Raw genomic sequence first — 17,185 nt, 5'->3', positions numbered from 1 at the left:
AATGAAAACAGATTTCAGGTGAGGTGTGGCCTCGTGTTTAACAACATCCCTAGTTCCTGCTTCTTACTGCCTCATAAGAAAACTGGATACTCTGAATTTCCTTCTTTCCTTTCCAGTCTGTAGTTATTTCTAAAATGACACTGAAATCCATAACTGAGATGATTGCTCCTGCTTGGCTGGTGCCTTGGAGCTGCCACTCTTTAAGGACTGAATGTAAGGAAGTTAAAAACCCAACCCTTTGGTTCACGTTATTTCACAGTACAAGGGTCCTCCACGCCTCTCCATTTGCTGATCTCTGCTGCCCTCTCCTGCAGGAGCTGGAAACTCTCCTTCGAGGATTTGAATGAACAAACCACGTTTATGAAGGCTGTTAATGGTGACTTGTTTAAACCCCGAAGGGATGGAGAAGGAGTTTTAGGTTTAGGGGAAAACCGAAGTTGAAGAGGGAAAGTGCTCAGGACAGCTTAGTGAATGGAGTAAGGAAGAAAATTATTAATAACAATAATAATAATGACAACAGTAACAAAATAAATACTAAGAATAGATATATGCCGGTATTGATGTGCATTTGAAGGCTCTTCTAGGGAGATATCCAGCAAGAAAACAGCAAGTTTAAAAGTTATAAACTTATCTCTAGTGTGTATATAAGAAGGTAAACGCTCAGTTGCTCACATGAGAAGCAGAGCAGCTGGTTTTCTGCCTTGACTTTCTACTGCAGCCACAGTCAGGTGAATCACAGACCAGTGCCATTGCCCACCTTGGAGATTTTCCATCTATGGCTCAGAAATCAAGGAACCCTACCTTTCCGCTGCCTTCATGTGGTAGAAGATGAGATCTGTGACTTCAGTTTACAGAAAAAATGTCCATGTTATTCCGCATACAGAATCTGTGCACATTTCTCTCCTCTCCTGAGGAGTCTGATCTCCTCCTTCATTTCTCCCGTCCACTCTTAGCATTTCTTCATTCATTGATTTGCACTCCTCATACTGTGGTTTTGTTTTTCTTTTTCATTCTGTCTACCTTTTCTGTTATTCTTTAACTCATACAGCATTCCTTTGAATAAAAGCTGGGGAATACTAAGAAATAGATTGCCTATGAGATCTGCTTGGGATAATATTTAAGACTGCTTTCACACTACCTATTGGGTTTGAAAGTTGAAGTCACATAGAATCCCAGACTGGTTTGGGTTGGAAGGGACCTTAAAGCTCATCCAGTTCCAACCCCCTGCCACGGGCAGGGACACCTTCCACTAGAGCAGGTTGCTCCAAGCCCCTGTGTCCAACCTGGCCTTGAACACTGCCAGGGATGGGGCAGCCACAGCTTCTCTGGGCACCCTGTGCCAGCGCCTCAGCACCCTCACAGGGAAGAGCTTCTGCCTAAGAGCTCATCTCAATCTCCCCTCTGGCAGGTTAAAGCCATTCCCCCTTGTCATAATACCATAAGATATTATCACAGTATACAGCATAAGATATATATAACACAAGTATATAATAATATCACACCATATCATGTACCATACCATATTATCATAAAGTACCAGAATTTCACAGAAACACAAACATTTCAACAGTTCAAAAATGAAAATGTGGTAGAACGGAAAAGAGAAAAATGTACTTCTCAAATAATTCTGTGGCTAAGGAATTTGCCTGCAAAGCAGTCAGGAAGGATAAACAGATGATTTCAGTTCAGTTTGAAGAACGTGTCTTGGCTTTTTGATGGGATGGTTGTGGTATAGAATAATAGTAAAGCCCCCTACACATTGGCTTAGTCCTACTGGGAGAAAAAGCTGCTACCAGAAAACATCAGGACCAGGCGATCACTGACAAATTACCTTCCTGCTCTGTTTTCGTATTAGCAAAGTTGCTTTTTCTTGCAATGCATTAATCTGCCTTTCAGCTTGCTTTTAATTAAAACCAGGTTTAACTTTGTGGAGTGGAAAAAGAAAGCAGATGCTGAGGTAAACCACAGAATAGAGCTGGAAGAAACACTCACAAAGAAAAGTCTCTTTGGCTTGATAAGTATGCAAGAACTATTTTTCTAGAGGGAAGGGAGAAAGAAAACACTCAATTTTGTTCCAGTTTGGAAAAATGGCTATGTCTGCCTTCTTTTCCCAAATGAAGGAAGAATGAGCTGCTTTGTACAGTGGTTTTGCATGCAGCAACTGCTATTTAGTTGTGCAAGATATAAAAAGCAGAAAGTAAATGGTGATGAATTGCAAAACAGTCATGGAAATAAAACTTCTGGGTTGTCAGGAATTAAGAAAATTGCAAACAAGTACTCCAGATTAAGCAGTTGTTCTATGTGTTGTATGCAAACAACTAGAAGCCAAGATACAATACTTCAGTTACTGTAGATAACAATTAAAATGTCAGATGCAAGAAATTACTGAAATAAGAACATGGTAAGATAGAAGAGTCTTGGATATTTGCAACTTCATACCTTAGGGTTTGGTTTTGTTTGGTTTTAGTTTGGGGGTGTTGCTTGTATTTTGGGCTTACATTTTCTTTTTTTTAATGACTTAACGTTTTCCAGCTACTGATGGTACACACCATGAACACTTGATGTGTGCTACCTCCAGTGCACATGATTGTGTTGGTAACTTCAAATACAGATGTTGCAAGTCAAAGTTTGTAATTCAAAATCAAAACCAAACCCCTCACATATTTCTTTCTCCCCAGAGGTTTCAAAGCAGGCTATCCAAACTCCAGACCCTCACATCTGCACTCACCTCTCTGTGCCTTAGTAAGTGCACGGTGAACCAGGCCAGGGAACTTATCCAGCAAAATGTTAATCTAGAAACCCCACAAAGACAACTTTAAGCAAACCAACCCTGCTATTTTCCAGCCAGTTCAGCCTCCGGGTCTCTCTTGTGACTCTGCCATACAAGCACCAGCACAAAAGCAAAAAGAGCATGGGTGCGAGGGAAGTGAACATGGGCACGGGAGCACATCATTTACTGACCCAGCCCACCAGGGACTGACTTAGCCCTGTGTTTGCGCAACCAAACTTAGCTTCTAACTGAGAGGACGGACAGTGCACTCTCCTTTCTTCATGGAAAAGACATTAGATAGATATGGCCAAAGTGCTGTAAAGATATGCCAGATTATTTAAAGAATTAAGAACAGAACAGGAAATGCTTTTGGGGGAATTCTTCTATCAGTCAAGGGAAAAAGACTAATTAATACTATTTACATCCAAGAGAACTGGCTTATCTCAACTTGTTCAGGAGAAATTGCAGAGTAACATCAGGGTGTTCTTGGTCAGCAGAGGTGTGGATGCTCAGAGAAACCTTCAGCTTCGGCTTTAGGTTGAAACCCTTCCAACCAGGGCAACTCTGCCAAGTCTCCTCTCTCCAGCCAAAAGCGTAGCTCAGCCCCGCTTGTCTCCAGCCCCAAACCAGGGAGCAGAGCAACAGGTACATAGTAAGAGAAGGTCAAAAGCCACTGACCTCTTTAATAAGAAAAAACATGCCTTGCCATCCCGAGAGGCCTAGAAAAGACTTTCTGACTTTGTTTTCAGTTGGCAAAGGCCAAAAATAATTCAGAAGTTGTAAAGGTGCTTCTGATTAGGAGGAAAGATCAAATTATTCTCAAAATATGAACTTATGTTCATATGGCTCTTGACATGCATAATTCTCTGGTTTCAAAGATACTTCCTCTGGCAGGACAAGGAGTGGAAATCCTGTGCAAAAAGGAGTGTAAAGCTGTTGTATTCATAGCTGTGTACCAGTGCTCAGGATGCCCCTATCACCCAGAAATTAATGCAAAACAGCTTCTTTGCAAGTATTTTCTCAGGCAAATTCTCTTAAAGTGGAAAAATTAACTTATTATTTAATAACTCATATTTTCCATCCCCAGACACCCCAGTTGTTCTCCAAATACTAGGTCCATTGCTTTCATACATATCCTGCTGTTCCTAGGGCCATTTTCCTCTGCAACAGAAAGGTGGCTGCTTACCAAACCAGTAAGTAGTGCACAAACAAGTTCATGAAGGAGCCACAGCAAAAGAAAATTGCTCAAGAAGATTGCATAAAATCTGTTCTGACTAAAAAGGATAAAGAGAGTTTCTTTTAGCTCAGATTATGAGAAAACTTGTAAATCTACAGTGCAACGGACAGTGCGGAACACGACTGATGGAGTAAGTCACTGTGATCTTGGAAGTCTTGTATTTTAGAGCTGAAGGTTATGAGTACTGAAATACCCTCTCTTGTATGTACAGAACTAAACACTGTGGTAATGACAGAGTAGCTTCGTCAGCAGAAACAGAGCAAACCAAGGTGGGGAGAAAGGCAAAGCAGGCAATGGTGCTCCTGATATAACCAGGTTTGCATCTCCTCCTCCTCCCCTTCTCCTTCATTTCCCCAGCATAGACCAGAGCTTTTATTACCATAGCACCATGCTACAGCTCCAACTTGGCTTAGGCGGTGGTTGCTTTGTTTCATTTACTGCTGGAATTTCTGTGCTTCAGTATCATGGCTTAGTAGTAGGAAAAAAAGCAAAAATGGAAGGGTAGCACGGAGGCAGAACTAAAACAGAACAGCCTATTCCCAGCCAGGGTAATTTTGCTGCCATTCATCCATACATAACTTCATACTTTGCTCTTCCTCTGAAAAACAGCTTCTTTGTAAATGAAGGGGAAAAGAAAGACAGAAAAAAACCCTCTCTCCCGAATATAAGAAAACACCAGAAAACACCACAAAAATCAAAACAAGTGTTCAGAGGTGGAGTCCTGAGAACTGAGCCTGGAAGATAAGACCAACTTTTTGATGTGGTGAATAAGGAGTGCACAGTGCACAGTGATGTGATCAAAGCTGTGGTTCTCGGGAAATGATACCTGCAGCAGCAATCTTGTTAGTGTTTTGTAACATAAGATAATGGTAGAGCTGAAGCGAGAGAAAAGAGTTACACAGTAAATTCAGATGAGATACAGAGCCTGGAGAAGATGCCTTGTATGGAGACCATCACCAAAACTTTCTGACATAGCTTGGATATAAACATGAGATACTAGTTCTGCAAGTAACACAAAATACCAGATTCATTTGCTACTTATATTAAGCATGACTAGAGACAGAAAACAAAAAGGTAAAAAGAAATGTGCTTAAATAAGCATCAGATGTAGAGACTTCAAATAAGAGAACACGGGTATTAGACAATAACCATTATCTGGCATATTAAAACAAAACAAATAAATCTATGTCAGTAGTAGAATACCCTGAGCATTTGGAAATGTGCTGAAATTAGTCAATATTTTAGAAAGTTTAATAGCAGAATTAGAAAAACTAGTATTATATTTCCAAACCTGGATGATCTATACTGCACTTTGTGGTGAAAAATGTTTGAAGAGTTGTTCTGACTCCCAGATAACACAGGGACCATGTTTTACAAGTTCTCCAAGGGAACCAGTCTACCTTCTGGAGAGACACCTAACACCTTTTGTTCATACTGCGGTTAGAGATGCCATACCAGAATGAAGAAGAGAATCTGAAAGTCTTCCTAATAGCCCAGTGTACTGGAACAACCTTGGAGATGGTAACTGAAAAATACACTCAGAAAAGACAGGCATGTAGAAATACAGTAACCTTTGCCTTTGTATAAGTGACACTCTAGATTCTGCAACCATCAGTGATGAGAAAGCATCACTGTGAAAGGCTAGAAGCTTCACCAAGAGGGAATCACAAATACTACGTATTATACTACAAGGAACTGCGATCTGTAAAGCCACACGCTGTGCATGGTTCTTTTTATTTAGTTAAGATCTATGCCTGCTTCTTACAAGCTACTGTAAAATTTCATTCACAAACAATACTGAGAAAAACCTTTTCAAAGGGTCACCAAAATGACACCAGTGTCTGAAAGAAAATGACCACTCACAAAAAGAAGCACAGATGAACATCCTTTTGCAACTGAAATTTGTTGCCTATAGCTTCTTATTAGTGACAGCAAGTGAAATAGGAGCTAGACAAGTCTAATATAACTCTATTATCTCCTCCTACAGTAGAGTGAAAAGTAATGACAAAACACTAGGGGTTTTTTTAAAGCACCTGTTGTCATTTGGTTTGAACACTACGTAATACTATCGCTCAGTAACCCTCTGGAAAGCAGTCACTGAACTGGAGTTTGTCACTGGGAACTGCACTGAACTCTAGGCAGCATTTGCTAAATGAAGCAGTGGTGACAACGACATGGGGTAAAAAAGTATTTTCAACTTATGGATCACATTCCCAGAAAGAAAACCATCGAGTATGGTTTAAACATCCTTCTCTTTGCCACCTCCTGAGTTTGGAGTCTAACAGACAACCTCGATTTACTTGTATCATCTGCTGCACTGCTCAGAAGCCATTCTATAATGTGTAATCACAAACTCCCATCATCTGTGATTCCTCCTCCTGCTGCTGCTGCATTAACACATAAGAAGAAAAAAGTAGGAAGATGGAGGGAGAAGTTTATGTTAGGAAAGGGATACAACAATTTCAATTAATATAATGGAAATAAACCTAGTATCATGTAATTGCTTATCTAAGATTTTCAAGGCTGAAATCAAACTTAAGCTTCCCTTCCTCCAGCAGGCATAGGGGGGCACCACTTACCTTCTGCAATTGCATTTTGAGTATGTTGGTTCCCTTCGAGTATACGCATTTTTCTTCCACAATTATGTCCAAGCTAAAAAGCTATTTAAATCTTAAAACAAACGAACAAGCTAAACACAAAGAAATTACAGAGCTTTCAAAAATAATTAAAAAATAACCTAGATGCTCTATTTCAAATATATTTGCATGATATATTTTCCGCTACATTTTGCAAACCCAACCCATTTCCCATTAAACAAGCTGTGATCATCCTTGTTTTCTGTCTCTAGGGTCAACTGCTGCAAAATATCATCTCTTAGGTTTACTCAGACACTGAACATATTAACATTCTGGACCAGGTTCTCTTGATGTATAATACATGTCTCTATCTGGCTGCAAAGTCTCTAAATTCGCAAACTGTTTGCATTTTAATGGAAGTAAATTATAAATTTGCAACACAGTACTAATAATTTTTACACTGCAATAAAGTAATTCGTTTTGTCATTTTCCATAGATTATTCCCCCTAAATCAAATATATGCATATGTGTATATATATGCGTGTGCATGTGTGTGTATATATGTAAGCACACACAATATATAACCATTTCTGGAGAAATACTTCAGAAATTGATCCAAATTTGGCAATTTTAGACACTGTTAATCAGTATGATTAATCTACCGATATTGCCTTTATTGTGAGGCACATCATGCTCTAATTAAAGCTCTAATTAGGGCTTGCTTACATTGAAACTAAGCTGCTAGACTATTTTCATAGAATCATAAAATGGTTTGGGTTGGAAAGGACCTTAAGCTTAAGATCATCCAGTTCCAACCCCCTGCCACAGGCAGGGATGCCTCACCCTAGATTACTTTCTAGTCTTTTAACTACAGCTAGAACAAGTAAAATTCGTTATCATAAAACTAAAACAATTTGGACTTACCTTAAGAATCATATCAGGAATTGAAAAAAATAACTGCTTTTAAGATTAGGTACTACCACAGGAGTCCCATGAGAATAATTACCATAAGTTTCTCTCAGGTTGTAAAACTACTCACTAGTTGAATGTGAACTCACAGATCTAGAAAGAACATGTCTCTAAGACTGAATAAGCTTCACACAGATGTACAAATTTCAGAATGCTTCACTGAAATGAAGACAACTCCTCCATCCCTTCAGACTTAATTGTATGCATGGGTTTTTGTCAGTCATACAAGTCCAAAATGATGCATATGATATAATGAAAGGGATGACCATCACTAGTTATGTTGTTAGACATCCTCTATCTAGAAGTTCTTCACCTAGACCACTGCAATGTCCAAAAACCTCCTCATTTATGGATAGAGGACCTGGCCTTCTGCAAGTGAATCTTGAAATAGCTACTGAATAATCTGCTCCAACAATCAAACATCATGCTTAATTAATATAAGATTCATGTTCAAAGATAAGAGGATAAAGAATCTCTATACACTGGCTTGAAAATCCAATTCTACTATTTCTTCATTGCCAACAACGGTCAGACAAAGGTTCCAGAAATATGGCTGCATTACAGACTTCACTGACAGCAGCTTTAAAATGCAAAACCTGGAAAATACAGATTATAAACTTCCATTGCCACTTGAACTATTCACAGTGGTTTGAGGAAGGAATTCTCTAAAGGATTTAAAGGAGTTAAAATCATATCTATTGGAAACTTCAAAATTTATTTGGTTCACTTACTTTAAATGTTCCAAACTCTCCTGCTTGTCCTTCAAACATACAAGTGAGAAACTTCTCACATTTCATTCTGTATAAGCCAATTATATATCAGTCAGTTATCTGTATTTTTTTAAACAACTTCTAAGCCGAAGTGACAAAAGCATCTGAAGAGTCAAGAGGAACTTTACACAAACTAGGAAGAGAAAAAGCAAGACTTCACTGACATTGAGCATCGCTGAATGCATTTCATATTTCTGAGAATCCCAGACTGGTTTGGGTTGGAAAGGACCTTAAAGCCCATCTAGTTCCAACCCTCTCCAGAGGTTTGCTGCTCCAACCCTCAGAACATCTTCATGGTCTCCTCTGGACTCACTCCAACAGGTCCACATCTTCCTCATGTAAATGTAATACCTGCCTACTAGACAAAACCAGGATGTGAAATGCTTGCTGGCATCAGCTGAGAAGCAAGGAAAAGTCTTGTATTATTGCCTGCGGGGTAGCATGAAAACAGAAAGGAAATTATTTTCTTTCATTACTTATTTCTGTGCTTTTAAAAATCAGGAAGTGCAGACAATGTCCTGCTCTGATTGACTTGTAAAAATTTTACGTTTGCTAGTTAAGCTTGGGAATTAATACTCCTCAAACCCAGTGTTGCATTGGTACTAATATGGAAAATGTGACTAGCGTGTATAAAGCATAAGCACTTTATGTACTAAAACCAGCCCTGAGCATTGTTCCAGTCCTGAAGGCAAAATAACAACAATTACACAATGAGCATTCAATCCCAGTGCAACAGATGACATTTTTGTATGAAACCAAGACATGCAGAGATTTTAAAGGTTTTTTATTTATTGTGACTACATTATTAACTAAATGAACTTTTCAATCACTTTTACACTATCCATTCATCACAAAGGTTTCATTTGGGAATGCCACACAATATTCTGCAACCTTCACACGTAAGTTTATAGAAACATTCAGTATTAAAAGGCCTTTGCAATGTGTTTCTTTTAAAAACATTTATAAATCCAACTATATATTAAAGCAGATTTTTTTCCAAGAGACCCACTGAAAACAATTCTATGTGATCTCTCAAAGAACAAGTTTTGAGTGTTTACATTAACTATGTAGTAACCTTGTCCATGAGTACTGCTACCGAAAACAAGAGTAGGAATTGAGGAGTGCTGTAGTAATCCGTGTGAGCCAGAATTTAGGACATTATTAATGACAATTAATTTTCTTAATTCTGCTGCTCACCAGTTGATACTTAAGGCAAACCTCACTGCATCTTTTTTTTCCTAGCTAAAGTCACTACGTAAGTGTTTTTTGTACTACATTGAGCAGAAAGTATTTTATGATATGTAAGATGTGGCAAGAAGAAGTAAGATACACTGCAGTTAAAACGCTTTTCTGTTTAGAGCAATGAAACTCCCATTTTCAATTTGTATAAAAAACATCATTATTGAAAAGTCTAACTTCAACTTTTATCAGAAATGCTATTTTAGATATGAACTAAAAGGTTTACGGAGTTAAAGATGTCCTGAAGCTGGTGCTCCTCTAGGAAGGAGTGTAGAATATGTATCCACAAATACCCAAACATAAGGAGAATCCAATGCACTATGACTTTAGGTAGACAAGCCACGAATTACACCCAAATGAAAGACCTTTTACATGATATGACTCTTCACTACTGCATACTAAACTTCAGTAGCTCCAACAACTTGGTTTAAAAAAATAGTTTTATTTTTTAGCCAAGACTAATTTTCACATGCCATAATCTTCAATTTACAAGGGGGATTTAACATCAGCATCCACTCCTCAGCTGTGAAATTTCTCAGTCAATCAGTAATAAATAGAAAAGATATATGTGACATAAGAAACAATAATGCAAACGAATACCTAAATACTGGCACAAAAAAGAGAAAATACATTATTGGTGGCATCCTTAAGTATCTGGACCATAAGACGTGTTAGCATAAAAAGTAGCTAATTAAGAAGCCAGCATTTGGGCTTTTCTACCCACGGTTAATCACACATTCAAATAAGAAACAGAACAGTTAACTGTGGAGACAGCATAAGTCTCCTGAATATTCTGCAGAAGCCTACCTTGCTGCTTTTGAGGTAGGATCTTCTCCCATCCACTAGACAACACAAGGCAGGATTTAGTCCCTAAAGTGTGCAGGGAGTGCACATTTGAGAATAATACAGAATATAACAAGACTTTAATTGAAAAACCAGGATGTTTCATGGATTTTTGGAATGTTTCATAAGTAAACCTGTTAAAGATTCCATTCCAGACACTTACAAAAATGACGTACATTGAACTGATTTAACATAACAGTAATTTTAAGCAGAAAAATTGGATTGAGAAAACACAATGTTCTAGGAAAGAACTTTTTTGTGTTTTGGGATCTACGTTTAATCTTTAAATATATTTATATTTCTATAGTACAGATTGAATCATTTATACATATAAATACAAGAGTAGTAAAGAACTATAAAGATTTGATTTTGAGACATAAATGGACTAGACTTTTACACAGGTATAGAACTCTTTCAGCACATTTTTCAATCTGATTTCTGCTATAGCTGAAAAAGTTGGAAATATTCTTGTATAATTTTATCATGGGCTTCTTTCCCCTCTCGTGAAAGTGAAGACAACTTCAACACAAAACCAAACATGAAACAGTTCTTAATCTCGCCTCCACCCACATTTAACAATATTTGCTCAAATCACACATATCAGCTATTACAGTGATCCGAGAGAAAAATGTACTTTCACACAGTGGAATCTCAGTCCAACAGACAACCCAGATCTCCTCAGAAACATAAAATTCTTATTCTTGTGTCACTTCTTCTTTAGGCTCTTTGAGCTCAGTCAGTAACTCTTTACCACTTTCCCCTGCTTTTGAGGCGAAGAGAAGAGCTCCCTGTTTAAAGCCCAGCAACTTCAAGCTTCTGGCATAATCTGCATATACAGCATGGATCAATTTACGTGAATGAAGCATTAAGAAAAACACAAATTAGTAGCAAAATGAAAAAACTCTGTATTTGTTTTGTTTTTTATTCTCACTCCTTCGCTCTCCCCAGCTGAAAATGCTGAACATTACTGCCAATTGTGCTAATCCAGTATTTTACAGCACAAATAAAGACAAAAGTTGCTTTAAATTCTACTACTGAATGCATATTCGCATTTATCAGGCAATATGCAGAGTGCTATAAACTAAACCAGATACATTTCAGACATTCATAACTACCTACCATAATACCATGTCATAACTTGCCAAAGAAATTAAGAAGGTCATACTACAAGTATGACTACAAGGTCATACTACATACTACAAGTGTTAATTAGATCTGGAGTTATCTACATGGCTTATTAGTGGCTTCTTTTATTTACAAGTTGATAGCAGTGATGGCTCTATAAAATACTATCAGATAGTATTTACACATGCATTATTATTTACTGCATACAAAAGTCAGAGCAACTATGCAGTTTCCAGGCTAGATGTGCAGACTGTAGTGATACTTCAGATACTTTTTAAAATACTAATGACATTTTCAGCTCATCTGATCTTGGACTTTTTTTTGTTTTCATTGCCTCAGAACGGACTCCTCCATGAAGGACTTCAATCACTACAATACTATGCTGAGGTAGGGGTCCAATGAAGGGATTATTTTTAACCTGAGATACAGTGTTTAAAAGTAGTGAACCACAGATCCCTGGCAGTGTTCAAGGCCAGGCTGGACAGAGCCTTGGGCGACATGGTCTAGTGTGAGGCAACCCTGCCCATGGCAGGGGGTTGGAACTGGATGATCTTAAGGTCCTTTCCAACCCAAACCATTCTATGATTCTATGATTTCACTACATGGGCTGCAGTAATAATTTCAAAGCTTTGCAAAGAACTTTTTATGATCCATTTTTTCCTCTCTTATGATTCTTTTTTCACTTTTAGTTTGTTTTCCCGTGCCACAGGTCTTACAGAGCACCAAGAGGAGGTAACGTTATGGATTTATGCAAATGACTCCTTTTCACTTGTTTCCTCACACTTCCTTCAAACTACATAACCTGGAAAATAAAAGTAGGAACTCCTATTCCTGTGCAGATGAATTCATCTAACATTGGATCATGCATACTCACTGTGAATGATACAGAGATGTAAAAATAGCATTTCAAAAAAAGGATATTTGTATCATCATTAACTTCAAATGCCCCGTACTTCAGACAAGCTTCAACAAATAAAGCTGCTCTATCAAAGTACCTCATACTGGTAAATGGAAAAAGAAAAGAGAATGTTAGGACACAAAACAGAAAAGTATTCCAGGACATTGCATCAAAACACTTGCACACAGGCTTTCTAAAACTTTGCACCTAGGTCTGGAGTGGCAAATCTCCTCTGCACTGAGGGCTGAACAAGGCTGATCATCATCAAGGTTAAACACTATCACCATTTAGCAGCCGCTATGGTACATGTTCACGCTCCCACAGCACACGCTGCTCTCATTTTTCAATGTTGCTGTACTTTGCTCTCTGCACCTTCATGCTTCACAATCCTTAAGGATTCACTACATCACAACAGTGCTGAGTGCTTTCCTCATGTCAGTGAATGCTGCTACCCTGCTCCCAGGCTGTATGTAGGAACAGGTCATATCTCTCCCATGTCCTGTCTTGTGCTGCTCATGCACCCATTAGTCTGGCACTGCCTTCTCCCCAAGTTCTTACATCTCCCCTTTCTCCCTGCCCTTAAGGAACTGACATTTGATGCAAAACTTATAAAGATCAAGTCTCAACTCAAAAATAATCATAGTTATTATACATTATTACTGCTTGGTCAATGGGGTGCTAGCAAACTTAAAGACTGCAGTAAATTTACATGCAAGTGTATTTCCTGAAATTGCAACAGTAACATCGGTTCCAGAACACAGAAATGAGGCACTGTTGAGTTAATTAAAGAAAAATATGGTAAAATAGAAACAAATGTCAGAAACTGCAGACCTCCTTCCTCCCTATATTATAAATGCTTAAATACAACTTTGGCCAAGAGAAAATACAGATTGCACTGTTTCATCTTTACCTGTGCAACATCTCTGCAACTTTTGTAAAGCATCCAAGTGACAAGAGGACAAGGATGGCTTTGGACTTCTGGTTGACTTGTGGAGAGCAAAGGTGATCTACCCAGCGCTTTAACACATCGGCACACTCCTCTGAATTCAGACGGACCTTTATAAAATGGGAAAGACAGTGATGAATTCTCAGCTGCTAACTAAAGGGAGCATTCTGCTTCTGTTTCTCTTTGGGCAGCAGTAAAAGCACCTGAAATCACCAGTTTTGTTATAAAAAAGTACACTTATCCCTGAATTAATCTGATATAAAGGAAAATTAGAAATATATAGGTATAAAAATACTCCACTCAGGTCACTCCAGATTTACGTGTGATTAACATTATTTTGACCGCAAGGCTTTTCTAAAAGCCCAAGCATCAAGAAGCTAGAAATCTTTCTCCTTTACTGAAGACTTCAGAAAAGTAAGTACTTTTGGCCTTATGAGCGGGATTCACTCGTTTACAAAATCTGAGCATGACTTTTTCCCATACTTTCTACAGGAAACTTAACAGAAAATTTACTTAGATACAGAAAGATCATGCTTACTCACTCCTGTCCATTTTAATTCGGAGAATTAATGCTGTGTCTAGATACTTTTACTGTATTGATGTCTGCATACCAAAACAGAAATTAATGTAAATTTCTGTGGTTGGTGCTAACTTTAAAATCAGCACACAGGCTACCTGGAGCTCAGCACGTCACTGCCAAATTACTTTTTCACTTCAAGGAATGAGGTTTTTTGTAGTTTATTAGGAACTCTGTACTGCTGTAGCTGTATGCAACTTCATAAAACACTGCTCAAAAACTGGAAAACGAAGTATTCCAACCATTATTAGGCCCCAAACCTGTCATTTGGACAACAAAGTCAGACCTCTGTAGTTAAAAGGCTGAAGAAGAACCTGCCAACACTTACTGAATGGATTGGCTTTTTAAAGCTTAACACATGGAAAGAACTGATGATGATATTTCAAATTGTTTTTTAGGCTTCTAACTTTGCAGAACTTTAGCATCCTCATCAGCCTTCACACCTCCATATACTAAGTAGGTCATTTCTGTTAGCAAACTGAAAATGGGGAAATTGCAGACCTTTGCAAGCCACGCTGCACGATTCCATTCGCCGTAAGTTTGCAAGTAACGACAGGCATCAGCAGCCTTGTCGATCAGACACAGTAACTGTACACCCTCTGGAAAATAAAAAGCACACTATATAATAAGTTAAAGGAAAAAAAGAGTTGCACTGTAAGTGTGAGCAGATCATTCCTCCCCAGAAAATGATCACTATATCCTTCTTTGCACATGAAGATGCTGAAAACCCCTAATTTCTACCACCTTGCTCTCCATATAACCTGGCTGTCAGTTATTATATCTTTTTCCGGGGCCACAGAGCTTAGAAAGACCTCACAAACCTCTCATTTATCTTTGTCCTAAATACAAAAGACAAAGGGTTCACTGGACTTCTCATCATAAAGAGATAGTGATGTTTGTAAATCATATAAACAGATCTCATAACTAATCCTTTATTGTAATTTAACGTTGTCCATAGTGTACTTATTAACAGTGAACTGTTACTTGTCCACAGAATGGAAAATATTTTTTCCAGGCAAGTACAGACATTTGTACTTTTCTGCATGTCTTTAGGTATTTCAGTCAATCATCATATGGTGAACATCTTCTGCATTAAGCAAAATTAAGCTGTGTCTGTCAGAAGACACACTTTTTGAAGCAAGTTCTGAACTCGAAAGGAAATGAAGTTCATATTTAAACTTCAGTTATTACTGAAGACACCAATTTTTAATTAATTCTTTCATTAGAAAAATGGAAAATACAAAGTTCTATGTGCTCAGCCTTTTTTTGTGCAAACAATTGCTAAGAGAATTACTTCAGAAATATGTTTTCCAATGAAAATGAATCAAACCAAGTTGAACTTTACAACTGAGTTACTGATTATTTTTGTGTCAACTACTTTAGATAGTACATGCTATTACATATGCAACATATAAGATCTATTACAGCAGGACTTTCTCCTCTCCCATCTCCATTAGCAGCCTTAATAATGATCAGAATTACTGGTTTATAAGCAAATGGAAAATTCAAGTTGTATTTTACCTGCAAGCTTTCCATTGGCTATCATGTTCGTTGCTACCAGTTTAATGGTACTTTGAGATGGACCTGATGAGGTGACAGTTGTGACCAAGCAAGCTTTGAGCGAATCGCAGTAATAGTGTGCATTCTCTGAACTTGTTTCTAACAGCAGCTGCACTGCTCTGTCAGTCTGGCAAGAGGAACAAAAAAATAAATAAATAAAACTTTGACCACAACATATTCACTTTTGTTTAAAAGTCTTCATATTTTTACCCTTTTTGAGATGTGGAACAAATAACAATGAAAGTTATTCTAAACTACAGTGCAAAAATATCTACCAGCATAGTAATAATTAGGATTCTATTTCAATTAAACATCTGTAGTAGGATAGCATTTAAAACCCCGTCATGAATATAATGTTTAATCACAGACCAATATTTCTAGGAGAGAATATTTATTTCCTTGTTTACATATACTTTTGCAGAGTTATAAAAGGAAGAGAAGCATTTAAAATAGGCAGAGAAGAAATAAAATTGTAAAGATGCAGAAACTGGCCAGGATCTCAAGGGCTGATTCAATTCCTACGATTTTAAAACAAAGGTAGACCTCATCCATTTAAAACATTAGCTACAGCTGAGCACCTAATCAGTGGGGCTCATTACGCTGCCTGCAGACACCTGTCTCCAAATGGAATGAATCACTGCAGGCATGTCACCTCTGCCTGTTACTAAAATGAGGTGCCTAACTTCTAGATTGGTCAATTTGGTGAGGTCAATTGAACTGAAGGCTTAGATAATTACAGAAATAATGACAAGCCACATTAAATACATATTAAAATCCAGTGATTCAATAAGCTGGCATTTTAGAAGTTCAAGAAACTGGTATTTTAAACTTACTATCTACAGATTAAGTATTTCTGGCACCTTTTACTGGTAACACGTGTTGACATGCTCAAATGCAAAGTGACATAGAAATCAATTAAGTTCAAGCCAGCAATACCAAAGTTATTTTTGGAAATGGATGCAGCACACCTGCATTTGCAGGGAACAGCTCATGAGCTATACTGTACAGGGTGTCAGCAAGCAGCTCTGTACAGTGTCTTACTGCTCAGTACAGATCTGCCAAAAGCTTAGGTACATCCTTTGTTACCTAAAAGGATTTTTTTTAGGGTTCCCATGAAAATGAAATAGTCTGAAGCAGGTAACAACAACTACTACCATATACTGTGCCACTACATAGCATCTGCAGTGTAATAACATATTAAGACAGCAAAAACTGTGCACTGGGTGAATAAAAGTATGAAACAAGTTAGACAAAGCTTTACTTGCATAGGATAAGTACATAAAATAAACAAAGAAGAATAAAAAATTCAAATATTACCCACAAACCTGGCCCAAGAGAAGAAGTTGATCAGCACATTTCCTGGTATGATCATATGTTGATCTCTTCACTTCCTGGAGATTTACCCTTTCAAGTTGAAATTTCTGCATGAAGAAGGAAAAATACTTGAAATGTAAGACTGCCACAGGAAATAAAACCAAGCATTTTGAAGATGTGGAAGTATTTTGAGAGTTTTTGGAACACCCCTTAATTTTAAATAATAACGAGTGATTTAATCCAGTAGTATGTTACTAATAGCAGTGAAATACATAGAGGGAAAAGCTAACAAATAAGATTACAATGCTGAGCATTTATTGTGTTGATGATGTTGTTATTAAATATATTTTCTAATTCCTCA

At 37.7% G+C, this 17,185-nt stretch overlaps 1 protein-coding gene across 4 annotated transcripts in view; it reads right to left on the bottom strand.

The window, feature by feature from the left end:
* Nucleotides 1–9,089: 9,089 nt before the first annotated feature.
* The window catches only part of WDR11 (WD repeat domain 11), a 47,149-nt gene continuing 39,053 nt past the window's right edge, over nucleotides 9,090–17,185 (bottom strand). For all 4 annotated transcript variants that reach the window (XM_030487239.1, XM_030487238.1, XM_030487240.1 and 1 more), the window contains exons 24-29: nucleotides 16,836–16,931; nucleotides 15,472–15,637; nucleotides 14,452–14,549; nucleotides 13,338–13,483; nucleotides 12,451–12,530; nucleotides 9,090–11,257 (exon numbers count right to left, since the gene is read on the bottom strand). In XM_030487239.1, coding sequence (XP_030343099.1) covers nucleotides 11,100–11,257; nucleotides 12,451–12,530; nucleotides 13,338–13,483; nucleotides 14,452–14,549; nucleotides 15,472–15,637; nucleotides 16,836–16,931 — 744 coding nt within the window. In that variant the 3' untranslated portion in view covers nucleotides 9,090–11,099. The remainder of the gene's footprint in view (nucleotides 11,258–12,450; nucleotides 12,531–13,337; nucleotides 13,484–14,451; nucleotides 14,550–15,471; nucleotides 15,638–16,835; nucleotides 16,932–17,185) is intronic.

The sequence above is a fragment of the Strigops habroptila genome, chromosome 5 (assembly GCF_004027225.2).
Source record: "Strigops habroptila isolate Jane chromosome 5, bStrHab1.2.pri, whole genome shotgun sequence".
In the NCBI taxonomy this organism is placed as follows: Eukaryota; Metazoa; Chordata; class Aves; order Psittaciformes; family Psittacidae; genus Strigops; species Strigops habroptila.
The sequence above is the reverse complement of the archived record's forward strand: the minus strand, read 5'-3'. Positions and strand labels throughout refer to the sequence as shown.